Genomic DNA, 12,981 nt, shown 5'->3' on the forward strand with positions numbered 1-12,981 from the left:
GCATCCATTCACCCATCCATCCATCCATCCAGCATCCATTCATCCATACATCCATCCATCCAGCATCCATTCACCCATCCATCCATCCATCCATCCATCCAGCATCCATTCATCCAGCATCCATCCATCCATCCATCCATCCATCCATCCATCCATCATCCATTCACCCATCCATCCATCCATCCATCATCCATTCACCCATCCATCCATCCATCATCCATTCATCCAGCGTCCATTCATCCATCCATCCATCCATCCATCCAGCATCCATTCATCCAGCATCCATCCATCCATCCATCATCCATTCACCCATCCATTCACCCATCATCCATCCAGCATCCATTCACCCATCCATCCATCCAGCATCCATTCATCCATCCATCCATCCATCCAGCATCCATTCATCCATCCATCCAGCATCCATTCACCCATCCATCCATCCAGCATCCATTCATCCATCCATCCATCCAGCATCCATTCATCCATCATCCATCCAGCATCCATTCATCCATCATCCATCCATCCATCCATCCATCCAGCATCCATTCACCCATCCATCCATCCAGCATCCATTCACCCATCCATCCATCCATCCAGCATCCATACATCCATCCATCCAGCATCCATTCACCCATCCATCCATCCATCCATCCAGCATCCATTCATCCATCCATCCATCCAGCATCCATTCATCCATCCATCCATCCATCCAGCATCCATTCACCCATCCATCCATCCATCCAGCATCCATCCATCCATCATCCATCATCCATCCATCATCCATCCATCCATCCATCCATCCAGCATCCATTCATCCATCATCCATCCATTCATCCATCATCCATCCATCATCCATCCACCCATCCATCCATCATTCATCCATCCAGCCATCATCCAGCCATCATCCATCCACCCATCCATCATCCATCCACCCATCCATCCATTTTCTATACCGCTTATTTGTTAAGGGTCGTGGGGGGTGGAGCCTATCTCAGCTGTCACTGGGGGAGAGGCGGGGTTCACCCTGGACGGGTCCAAGTCCATCACAGAGTCATAAGTGCAGGATTGTAGAGGAAGAAAGCAAGATGAATTTTCTCGTTAATTTTTTCAAAAATTCTTAAAAAAATCAATTGCAGTTCCATCTTTGAAAACATTTTATTGTCTCAGAAGGCGTTACGTGGATGAACTGACCATCTATTAAAAGCGCTTTGAGGTAAAATCAGATTTGTTGTGATTTCGAGCTCGATCAAGACAAATTGATAAAAATGGATCAAATCTAATAGAGGGAGTAAAAGATTATATTTAAGAGGTGCATTACTCCTGAGGGACATTCTCGTGCCCTCAAAAGAAAGGGCACAAAACAAAAACGCAACAATAGCAAAAAGAGAAACGAGGGCAGAACCGCTCAAAATAAAGTGGACTCAAATTAATTGGTTTAGCTTGATAAAAGAGAATCGGGCAGCCGGACGTGTCGGAGCAGAAGCTCGGGAGATGGTGAACACACTGCATCACATTCATCCTTCCTATTGATCTGGTTCTTTGTAACATTCAAGTGTTCTTCCCTGTTTTTCTGTATCCAAAACTAAACAAAAAACGTGAAGTCGCAGGGTCGCTTCAACATGTCGCTCTCGGCTTCCGTACCTGCGGATGAACGAATCGGCTTCTTTTAGAGAGTGAGCCGTCTTTTACAATAGAGGATCTCTGAATCTATGCGCATGTGTGTTTACGCGTGTGCACCCGCGAGTGTGTGTGTGTGTGTGTGTGTGTGTGTGTGTGTGTGTGTGTGTGTGTGTGTGTGTGTGTGTGTGTGTGTGTGTGTGTGATAACGCAAACGTCACAGCCTGCCGTCAGTTCAGTTTAGATCCGATCAGCCATTGGCTCTCTCCGGAGGCGAAGTGAACTCCATAGTTGCCCGGAGGTCTGTTTGTCTGGGACATCCCCACTCAGTCTCCACCGTCTGGGACACGTTTCACTTTAATGTAACCCGGAATAGCCGCCGGACGCAGCCGGGGTGGAGGTAGGGTGAGCCACCGCTAACGTAACATCTGTGACGTCGGTCCTCCCGGGGTGCTGCTCCGCCGGACTAACCACGCTGTTCGACCGGACAGACCGTATCGGCTTTTATTGTGAGATCCACTGATCAGAACGGAACCTTTTCGAGAGTCGATAAGTGCGTGATGATGGAGAGGAAGAGGACTGACTGCCCCGCTCTGCCGCCCGGCTGGAAGAAGGAAGAAGTGATCAGGAAGTCCGGACTAAGCGCTGGAAAGAGCGACGTCTACTACTACAGGTACTCCGTCATCCTCATCGATCACACAGTGAGATCGATCACCTCAGCTGGTGCGGGTGCCGAATCTGATCGCGATCCCAAGTTTGTCAGTGCTGCTGAGGGAGACTGATGTCAAAGTGACGGCTGGACATAAGCATCACGTGACGCTGGGGTGTCAGTCCTGTCATCAATGCCATAGTCGATTAATGCTGACCTGCTGACCCCCCCCCCCCCCCCCCCCCACACACACACACACACACACACACACACTCACTATAGGAATGTCAGGTTTGGGGTGCAGCTGCACCTCATTCAACCATTCACCCTCACCAAAGGTCATTCATTCACTCACGCCTGGAAGGTGCACTCAACTGTGTATTCTGAGGTGTGGCTCAGGTACGTCAGTCCTAGTCCTAGTCCCAGTCCCAGTCCCAGTCCCAGTCCTAGTCCCAGTCCTAGTCCTTGTCCCAGTCCCATTCCCAGTCCTAGTTTCATGTCTTTAGTACCATCATCATTTAGGGTTATAGAGCGCCTGTCAAGAAACCCAACAATGCTCTAAAAACCAAACAGTGAATATTACTCAACTGTCCCTGTACTGTAGTACAGACTGTAGTTACTGTACCACGATAACTACTTGATATTGTGGTTTGCATTGTTGTGTCTTGTCACCTATTTTTCCTTGAGAGAAATGAGTTCATGATTCGAGAGGAAATGTGGATCGTCTGCACACATCTGTTGCTGTGTCACAGGACTGAAAACACAGCAAACACTAAAAATGAGTTGAGCTTCTCTGAAGCAGACCACAGTTCCCTCAGTGTCTGGATGGAGCTGCAGGAAATGATGTCACTGACGGTGTGCGGCGAGGCCGTGACTCCACAGAGCTGACGTCTGTTTTCAAAAGTGGGACCAACAAGTCAAGAGTCCCTAACGTTGGCTCTCTGTCACTTCCTCAACCTTTTACCGTGAAATAGTTCAGCAGCTCAGAGCTGAGGCTGGCCTGTACTTTCGTTTTGGTGGGAGCATGACTCACCAGTTCCAGTAATGAAACCAGTCAGCAGGTTTACTTACGGGAAGAGCAGTAAAACGGCAGAAGCTACACTTCTGTTGTGTTCAATCCCTTCAAAGACAGATGGCCCTTAGATTATTTTTTCATGTTAAAACATGGAGTTGCAAGAATATAAGATTCTGTCAGACACAAGTGAGCACACACACACACACACACACACACACACACACACACACACACACACACACACACAGATGTAGCCTCATATGTTGGCTTTGTTGTTGCTGACCTACATGTCAGTCACAGATGAGCGGCTGCATCTACACTTGTATTTCTATCTTAGTGAGGACCTGTTGCACTTTTAGACCTGATTGATTGATTGATTGATTGATTGATTGATTGATTGATTGACTGATGGATAATCTTTATGTCAAAATATTTTTTAAAATGGAATACAATTTTAAAGGTAAAAGAAAGAAAGAAATAAAAAAACAAACTAACAGCATTGACAGAAATTAGCAAAATTTCAATTAGAAAATATTTTAGCTCATTAAGAACAATGTGAGTCCAAATGGAGTAAGAAGAAGCTGAGCTTATCTTTCCTTCCCCAACGTCCTGTTACTTCAACAGAAGATCAATGAACAAACACAGTTCTAAAGTAGGTCAATTTCTGTTCAACCCCCAAAACAACAATAAACGCGCAATAAGACCTTCAGCATCAGCAGCCATTGCCGCCGCTCCTGTCCCGCCGCACCACACCTCCTCAAACATGGGCTCTATACAGCTTTGACATTGCACAAAATCACCTCTCAATTTGACATGCACTCACTTTTAATACTTGTCGGCGCAGGACCTTGATTTGAGGACGCTGGAAGACGGTGAGGTTCAGTCTGACCATCGTCAGAGGCTTAAGGCTTGGCTTTGAGATTAGGATCATAGTAAATTCAGGTTTAGGGATTCTAGGAAATGGACGACATCACTTAGCGATGCCATTAGTGCTGAAGGAGTGTGTGTGTATGTGTGTGTGTGTGTGTAAGTTACTGCAGAAGATTGAATGAGGACTTGTTTGACAGAAGATGCTGGTGCCGTGGGACGTTGTCGCTAACTGCTAAATCCATCAGTTTGAAACGAACATCCTTTTCATGTCAAAGTTTGCAAGGTGGAGCAGTGACGCCCTCACAGCCAAGAAATAATCTAGCAATTCATTCCCAAACAGGAACTACAGATAAAAATGAATAAATACACTTGTCATATGTGGGGTAGCAACTGATACCCACAAGATTCGTTCATTTTATTGGCTCCCACTTGGGTGATGCGACTGGGTGGGCCTTTATTTGACGGGTGACCAGCTGAGAGAGGGAGCCGGGGTTTCATGAGATTTCATCACGGTTCTCATCAGTATTTTGTGGTTCCTTGCGGGGAATCTTGTTCGAGGCTTCAGAACAAATTCTTTTGTGGTGATAACATTTGGACTGGCAGACATGAACGAGACCAAGTCAACTCTTTCTAGTTCAACAAGCTCCTCTTCATTTCCTCCGTTTCACGGAGCAAAGCAACTTCACTGGAGCTTTCAAGCAAACCTTCACTCACAACTGGCCTCAGCCGACAGTCCAGCTCGCTGCACGAGGACATGAACTGTGACCTTTGGAACTACATTTCAAAAAATCTACTCACTCTGGGAGTTGGGATTATATTCTCAGTTTGTCTCTTCCATACCAGACTTAGAAGCTTTGTGATTTTCCATCCATCCATCCATCGTCATCTTCCGCTTATTCCTTACTAGTAAAGGTCGCGGGGGGGCTGGAGCCTATCCCAGCATCAACGGGCGAGAGGCAGGGTTCACCCTGGACAGGTCACCAGTCCATCGCAGGGCCAACATACACTCACATTCATACCTACGGTCAATTTAGAGTATCAATCAGCCTCGTCCCCAAATTGATGTCTTTGGACGGTGGGAGGAAGCCGGAGTACCAGAGAGAACCCAGCAGGAACAGGGAGAACATGGAGACTCCACACAGAAAGATCCTGTGCCCGAGCCGGGACTCGAACCCGGAACCTTCTTGCTGTGAGGCCACAGTGCTGACCACTGCACCACCGTGCAGCTCCGCTTTGTGATTTTAAGTTGTTTAAATAAATTCATTGTGCTCTTTATGTTTTGGCAGAGTTTGTTGATGTAGGATGCCTGTCAACAGCAGCACAAACAGGGTCTCAGATTAACACCCGTCAAACGCCAAATGCGTGCAGGATCTCCATTTTGCCACACTGGCCACAAGTCTCCTGTTCCAAAGTACTTATGATGGGAAGGATTTTGAATGATCGCTCAGAGGAAACGACTCATGTTTGTGCCCAGCGTATACAGAACAGACGTGTGCAATCGTGCTTGTTACACATATGTTATCAAAGAAACTCCAGGAGCTCTCAAGATGTGAGACTGTCCTGAGCTCTCCTGGTTAACTTCTCTTTTGAGGCGTCCAAACAGAAGTAGGTGCACTTGCACTGTAAACCCCTCAACTTGTTCCTAACGTCATCCCCTTTGTATTGCACTGAAACAAAGGTGTACAGTGTATACTAAATGTCTTCATGCTGTGGAGCAATACCTTCTGTTTCCATAAATACATGTGGTCTGACTAATACCTGGAGTACACCCAAGCAGACTCAAGCCAATTTTACTATCCAGCAAGTAGGCCAGCCCACAGTGACAACATGTTCTGGTTCCTGTGAAGCCATCATGATTTTAGAGCAGGGGTGTCCAAACTGGTCCAGTAAAGGGCCGGTGTGGCTGCAGGTTTTCATTCCAACTGAACAAAAGCAACACCTGAATCTACTTAAATCAACCAAGCTGTGTCCACACAGCTCATTGGTTGGATCAGGTGTTGCTTTTGTTCAGTTGGAATGAAAACCTGCAGCCACACGGCCCTTTACTGGATCGGTTTGACACCCCTGTTTTAGAGGTTGTCGTGTTTCTCAAACTGAATGAAACCAAGAGTTTCAATGTGGCCCAAAGACGGATTCCCACAAGAAACTTAAGAGCAAAACTAAACAACAGAAACATCTTTATGATGGATTCTGATCAGTCACCACATTTGTACATGGCACTGCCAGTAGATGCAAGGCATGTGTTCCTTTGTGCACAGCCACGTGTGCTTGTGTGCTATTTTGAACACATTTTATTCCATTGGACCAATCAGATTGCTTGATTGGAATTACCTTTGCAGTTGAACAAATCATGATTCAGTGTTTTTCTACTGCCACTTCTCAAATGAGTGAATTGGTCAGGCTGGTCTGTTTCCTCACTTGGTGTAAACAGAAGCTCAGCATAAGTTCATCATGCTGTTGGATCCTGGTCGAACGGTTGCCTCAATCATATTAGCTGTCATGTACTGTGTCAGAGTCTAGCCGTGCGAGTTCATTCATGTTAACTCAAATCTTAATGGCCCGATGTAGTTAAATAAAGCCCTGATGAAATGTGTCAATCTCACTCGGCCCCTTCTTCCCTCCTGTCTTCAGTCCTACAGGGAAGAAGTTCAGGAGTAAGCCTCAGTTGTCACGTTACCTTGGAAACACAGTGGACCTGGGATGTTTTGACTTCCGCACTGGGAAGATGATGCCTGGGAAACTACAGAAGAACAAACAAAGACTCCGACATGACCCGCTCAGCCTGGCCAAGGTAACACACACCTATGTGGGTGGGGCTGTTGCTGGGTTGTATGCCTTCCGATTATCAGATTAACAGCTCTTCCTGCGGCAGCTTGAGAGGTCAGCAGGTCAGGTGACTGACACTCATTATGAGGCAGTTGGACCAGGACTGCCCTCATGTCTTGTGGGCAACTAAGATTTGGATTTGACTTGGATTTGTCGTGGGCTCCGATTGAGACTTGTTCTCATAATTGTTGTGACTCTGATTTGGACCATCATCTTTTCAAAGTCTTGCCTGGGACTTGTCCACGTCATCGATGATCTCGGTCTTGTGGGGTTTTCATTTAGAACTTCTTTGAATTGGTGGAGGTTTTGACTTAGATACATCATCTTGATCTCTTGGACATTTGGACTCGGACTCGTTCGAAAATTCTCATACTTTCCTCAGTTTGGTGGGTATTGACCCAGACCTGTTTTTGTACTGTGGCTTTAACCATGCCGGAATGATTTGCTCTCCGTAATCAGTTTAAAGGCATTGGTCTGTGCTGAGCTGTGCTGGATGTGGACCATCTCCAGAGTTTGGCTTAAGCATGCCCCTCCTGCCCTGAGGTGGGTCGCTGTGATGGGCCGCATGTTTTTGCAGGAGATAAGAGAGAAAGACTTTTATAAAAGTCATTTCTTCCTGAAACTTCTTTGGTTGAAAGTTTCATTTCTCTCTTATTTCTCTTTCTCTCTTTTATCTTGCAGGTTGTTGAGAGACTCACACAAGCTATACTTGAATATAGTTAGTATTGTCGTCATTTGATATGCACGTGGCTCACGGTGTGACGATGTCAAACATGGTTCATTAAATTATGACTTATAGATAAAAAAAGATGATAAAAATGTTAGATAATTACACCAGGCATGATTTTACCAATGTCTATTTTAGTATGGGGCAATATTTCTTTTCATCTGCTCTAAAAATGTGTAATTTTGTACAACTATGAAAATGGTTTTGTCTTTTGCTGTTACATACCAGTAAGATTTTGTTAAATTAAAAGTTTTAAACTATATAACTTTATGGAAAATCATGCAAATGCTAACTTATGACTGCTAAAAATAAGTTCGGATGAGCAGGGACATTTTAACAGGGAAAAATCTGAGAAACCTCAGGGTGAGGAGGGGAGGAGGATCCCTCACCAGGAGGGACAGACGTGCAGGAGATGTTGGTACAGACAAGAAAACAGTTTATAACACAGAATGTAGGAAACATGGAAATGTTAATAACAGCTGAAGAAGGAAGCTTCTGGAAGGGGAGGCAGGGAGAGCAAGCCAGCTTGATGGGGGACTGGATGGTAGACTGGTTCATGGAAGGGGAGGCAGGGAGAGCAAGCCAGCTTGATGGGGGACTGGATGGTAGACTGGTTCATGGGAGGGGAGGCAGGGAGAGCAAGCCAGCTTGATGGGGGACTGGATGGTAGACTGGTTCATGGAAGGGGAGGCAGGGAGAGCAAGCCAGCTTGATGGGGGACTGGATGGTAGACTGGTTCATGGGAGCGCAGGCCGGTTTAACAGCATGGGAAAAGTGTGTGTGTGTGTGTGTGTGTGTGTGTGTGTGTGTGTGGGGGGGGGGTGATGCAGGTGGCAGTTGGTGCAGAAAGATTGAGCTCTGGTGGATCTGAGGAAACACAGAGACTGAGAGACACCGAGGGGGAGAGGAGAGGAGAGGAGGGGAGAGGAGGGGAGAGGAGAGGAGAGGAGGGGAGGGCTCCATGTAACCTGATGTGTCCCCCAGCAGTCTCAGCCTATAGCAGCATAGCTATCAATGGTTCAGAGCTACCTGAACCAGTCCTAACTGAAGGCTCTGTCATAAAGGAAGGTCTTAAGCCTGGACTTAAATGTAGTTAAAGTGTCTGCCTCTCTGACCCATGGAGAGATGCTGGTTCCACATGAAAGGAACCCGGTAACTAAAGGCTCTACCTCCCAGTCTGTTTTTATTGATACTGGGAATCACTAAAAGACCTGCATTCTGGGAGCGGAGTGCTCTGGTAGGACAGTAGGGACTAATGAGTTCTTTCAAATAGGATGGAGCTTCATCACTGAGAGCCTGATGAGTCAGCAGAAGGATTTTGAAGTGGATTCTAGATCCTACAGGAAGGAGAGAAGCTAAAGTGGAGAGATGTGTTCTCTCATCTTAACTCCTGTCAGAACCCTGGCTGCAGCGTTCTGGACCAGCTGGAGACTCTTTAGAGAGTTGTTGGGACATCCTGACAGGAGAGAGTTGCAGTAGTCCAGCCTAGATGTGATAAATGCATGCACCAGTTTCTCAGCATCACTCTGGGAAAGGATGTTCCTAATCTTAGCGATACTGCAGGTGGAAGAAGGCGGTCCTGGTCACATGCTTTATGTGGGAGCTGAAGGAAAGGTCCTGGTCAAAAATGACTCCAAGGTTCCTTGCAGTTGTCCTCAGGGTCAGGGTGATGCCATCTAGAGTAGTGATCTGGTTAGAGAGTTGTCCCTGAGGGGTTCAGGTCCAAACACGATGACCTCAGTTTTATCTGAATTTAGCAGTAAGAAGTTAGAAGACATCCAGGATTTAATGTCTTTCAGGCAGTCTTGCAGATTAGTAAACTGGCTTGTGTCGTCTGGCTCCATCGACCAGTAAAGTTGTGTGTCATCTGCATAACAGTGGAAGTTGATCGAGTGCTTCTGGATTCTGTCACCTAAAGGGAGCATGTAAAGAGTGAAGAGAATCGGTCCTAAAACTGAACCCTGTGGTCCACCATATGTAACTCTACTGTACTCTGAATGGTCATTATTAACATTAACAAACTGAAACCTATCTGATAAGTAGGATTTAAACCATTTTAGGGCAGGTCCTTTAATCCCAATTTCATGGTCTCGTCTCTGTAGCAGGATGCTGTGGTCGATGGTGTCAAATGCAGCACTGAGGTCCAAAAGGACAGAGACGAGTCCTCTGTCTGAAGCTGTCCTCCCCCAAGTCTGTTTCCTCCATGGAATACGTGTTGTTAGGAGTGAGGAATATGTCTTCCACCATCCAATTATCTCCCCAGATGACATCAGCAGCCTCCCATCCCCAATGTAAACAGTGTGGGCAAGTGGCCTCCTTGCCCCCCAAGGTGACGGATGGTTTGCCAGAAGCTTTTCAGAGCCAACCGATAGTCATTCTCCATAGCTTAACCAAACTCCTCCCACACCCGAGTTTTTGCCTCATCGACTGCCATGGCTGCACCTCTGGAGACCCACAGGCCAGCCACGCCCTGTAAGCCTCTTTCTTCGACCTGACGGCTCCACTCACCTCCGGTGTCCACGAGCGGGTTCAGGGATGTTATGACCACCTGGTTCACAGCAGGTCACAACAAGGGGAGACTACACAGCTAAATCATTTCCACCTATTTATTAAAAACAAGGTCCTAAATCACAAACTCAATAAGTGCCAACTAACGATGTGTGATGTGATATTGACTGGTGCATGACGAAATGTGCAAATGAACCAAAACACAACTAAGAAAAACTGCTGGCAGTTGTTCTTGCAGGCAGGGAGGGAGAGAGTGGCGGCCCCAGAATCTTCTCCTTATATATTCTCCCAGGCAATTCGATCCAACCATGTGCACCTGGTTGGGTCCTGACCTGGAAAGCAAAAATGAGCCAGGCACCAGGGAAATAGCGCCTCCCCCACCACACCGGGGACAGGGATTACCACCACCAGCCCCAGCAGCCTTGCAGCTGCAGCTAACAACAGCCGCCTCGTTCAGACTCTTAGTCTTGCTTTCCATGAACTGTTCTTTGTCTGGCCCTTTGCCTCGGACCAGTCTGCCTTGGGTGACCCTACCAGGGGCAAAATGCCCCCAACAGCATAGCTCCTAGGGTCTTTAGGGCACTCAAACTCCTCCACCACGTGGAAGTGACGGTTCCAGGAGGTGTGATTTACCACACTCCTTCAATGAATTTACACCCAACAATTCTCCATGAGCAAGCATATCCTGCAACAACGGCACAAAAACTTTCCTGGAGAGCAGGGCAGAGACAAAGACAGAGAATGGAGGAAGACAGAGAGACAGAAGGAAAGAGAGGGACAGAGATAAAGAGAGAGAGACAGGAGGAGAGACTGATGGACAGAGACAAAGACAGAGAATGGAGGAAGACAGAGAGACAGAAGGAAAGAGAGGGACAGAGATAAAGAGAGAGAGAAAGGAGGAGAGACTGATGGACGGACGGGGACGTGAGCAGGTGGAGCTACGGGTGGCAGCTGGAGCCTCTTCAGGTCTGGAGCCTCCTCCAGCAGCACCAGGATCTGGGATAAGGGGAGAAGAAGAGGAGTTGGTAACACGTATGAGTATGATTTATACACTGCTCAAAACAAATAAAGGGAACACTAAAATAACACATCCTAGATCTGAGTAAATTAAATATTCTTATTAATAACTTTGTTATTAATTTAGTTGAATGTGCTGACAACAAAATCACACAAAAATTATCAATGAAAATCAAACTTATTACCCCATGGAGTTCTGGATTTGGAGTCACACTCAAAATTAAAGTGAAAACACTGCAGGCTGATCCAACTTTGATGTCATGTCCTTAAAACATGTCAGAATGAGGCTCAGTGGTGTGTGAGGCCTCCACGTGCCTGTATGACCTCCCTACAATGCTGGGCTGCTCCTGATGAGGTGGCGGATGGTCTCCTGAGGGATCTCCTCCCAGACCTGGACCAAAGCATCTGCCAACTCCTGGACAGTCTGTGGTGCAATGTGGTGTTGGTAGATGGAGCAAGAGATGATGTTCCAGATGTGCTCAATGGGATTCAGGTCTGGGGAACGCGGGCCAGTCCATAGCATCAATGCCTTCGTCTTGCAGGAACTGCTGACGCACTCCAGCCACCTGAGGTCCAGCATTGTCTTGAATTAGGAGGAACCTGGGCCAACCGCACCAGCTTATGGTCTCACAGTGGGTCTGAGGGTCTCATCTTGGTACCTAATGGCAGTCAGGCTGTCTCTGGCAAGCACATGGAGGGCTGTGGGGCCCCCGAAGAAATGCCAGCCCCCACCATTACTGACCCACTGCCACACCGGTCATGCTGGAGGATGTTGCAGGCAGCAGAACATTCTCCACGGCGTCTCCAGACTCTGTCACGTCTGTCACATGTGCTCAGTGTGAACCCGCTGTCATCTGTGAAGAGCACAGGGCGCCAGTGGCGAATATGCCATTCTTGGTGTTCTCTGGCAACTGCCAAACATCCTGCACGGTTGGGCTATGAACACAACCCCCACATGTGGACATCAGGCCCTCATGCCACCCTCATGGAGTCTGTTTCTGACGGTTTGAGCAGATGCACGTTTGTGGCCTGCTGGAGGTCATTGTGCAGGGCCCTGGCAGTGCTCCTCCTGTTCCTCCTTGCACAAAGGCGGAGGTAGCGGTCCTGCTGCTGGGTTGTTGCCTTCCTACGGCCTCCTCCACATCTCCTGATGTACTGGCCTGTCTCCTGGTAGCGCCTCCATGCTCTGGACACTACGCTGACAAACACAGCAAACCTTCTTGCCACAGCTGGCATTGATTTGCCATCCTGGATGAGCCACTTGTGTGGGTTGTAGACTCCGTCTCATGCTACCACCAGAGTGAAAGCACCACCAGCATTCAAAATTGACCAGAACATCAGCCAGAAAGCATAGGAACTGAGAATTGGTCTGGTCTTTACTGGGGGGTATTGCTAAATGCCTATAATTTCCACCTGTTGTCTGTTCCATTTGCACAACAGCAGGTGAAGTTGATAGTCAATCAGTGTTGCTTCCTAAGTGGACAGTTTGATTTCACAGAAATGAGACTGACTTGGAGTTACATTGTGTTGTTTAAGTGGTCCCTTTATTTTTTGAGCAGTGTATATGACACATATAGGACAGAGAGGAAAAAGAGGAAAAAGAGGAAGAGAGAGAAGCCCAGTGCATCATGGGAGATCCCCCAGCAGTCTAAGCCTATAGCAGCAGATCTAAGGGCCAGCCAAAGCAGTCCTGACTATAAGCCTGATCAACAAGGAAGGTCTTAAGTCTGCTCTTAAACCTAGAGAGGGGGT

The 12,981-nt window shown here is 47.3% G+C and overlaps 1 protein-coding gene across 3 annotated transcripts in view; it reads left to right on the plus strand.

The window, feature by feature from the left end:
- The first annotated feature begins 1,825 nt into the window (after positions 1 to 1,825).
- Positions 1,826 to 12,981, plus strand: part of mbd2 (methyl-CpG binding domain protein 2) — a 43,749-nt gene continuing 32,593 nt past the window's right edge. For all 3 annotated transcript variants that reach the window (XM_086187203.1, XM_086187202.1, XM_086187205.1), the window contains exons 1-2: positions 1,826 to 2,290; positions 6,783 to 6,942. In XM_086187203.1, coding sequence (XP_086043329.1) covers positions 2,178 to 2,290; positions 6,783 to 6,942 — 273 coding nt within the window. In that variant the 5' untranslated portion in view covers positions 1,826 to 2,177. The remainder of the gene's footprint in view (positions 2,291 to 6,782; positions 6,943 to 12,981) is intronic.

This window comes from Aulostomus chinensis, chromosome 19 (assembly GCF_037954235.1).
Source record: "Aulostomus chinensis isolate RoL2024-O1b breed Wild chromosome 19, RoL_Achi_v1.0, whole genome shotgun sequence".
Lineage (NCBI taxonomy): Eukaryota > Metazoa > Chordata > Actinopteri > Syngnathiformes > Aulostomidae > Aulostomus > Aulostomus chinensis.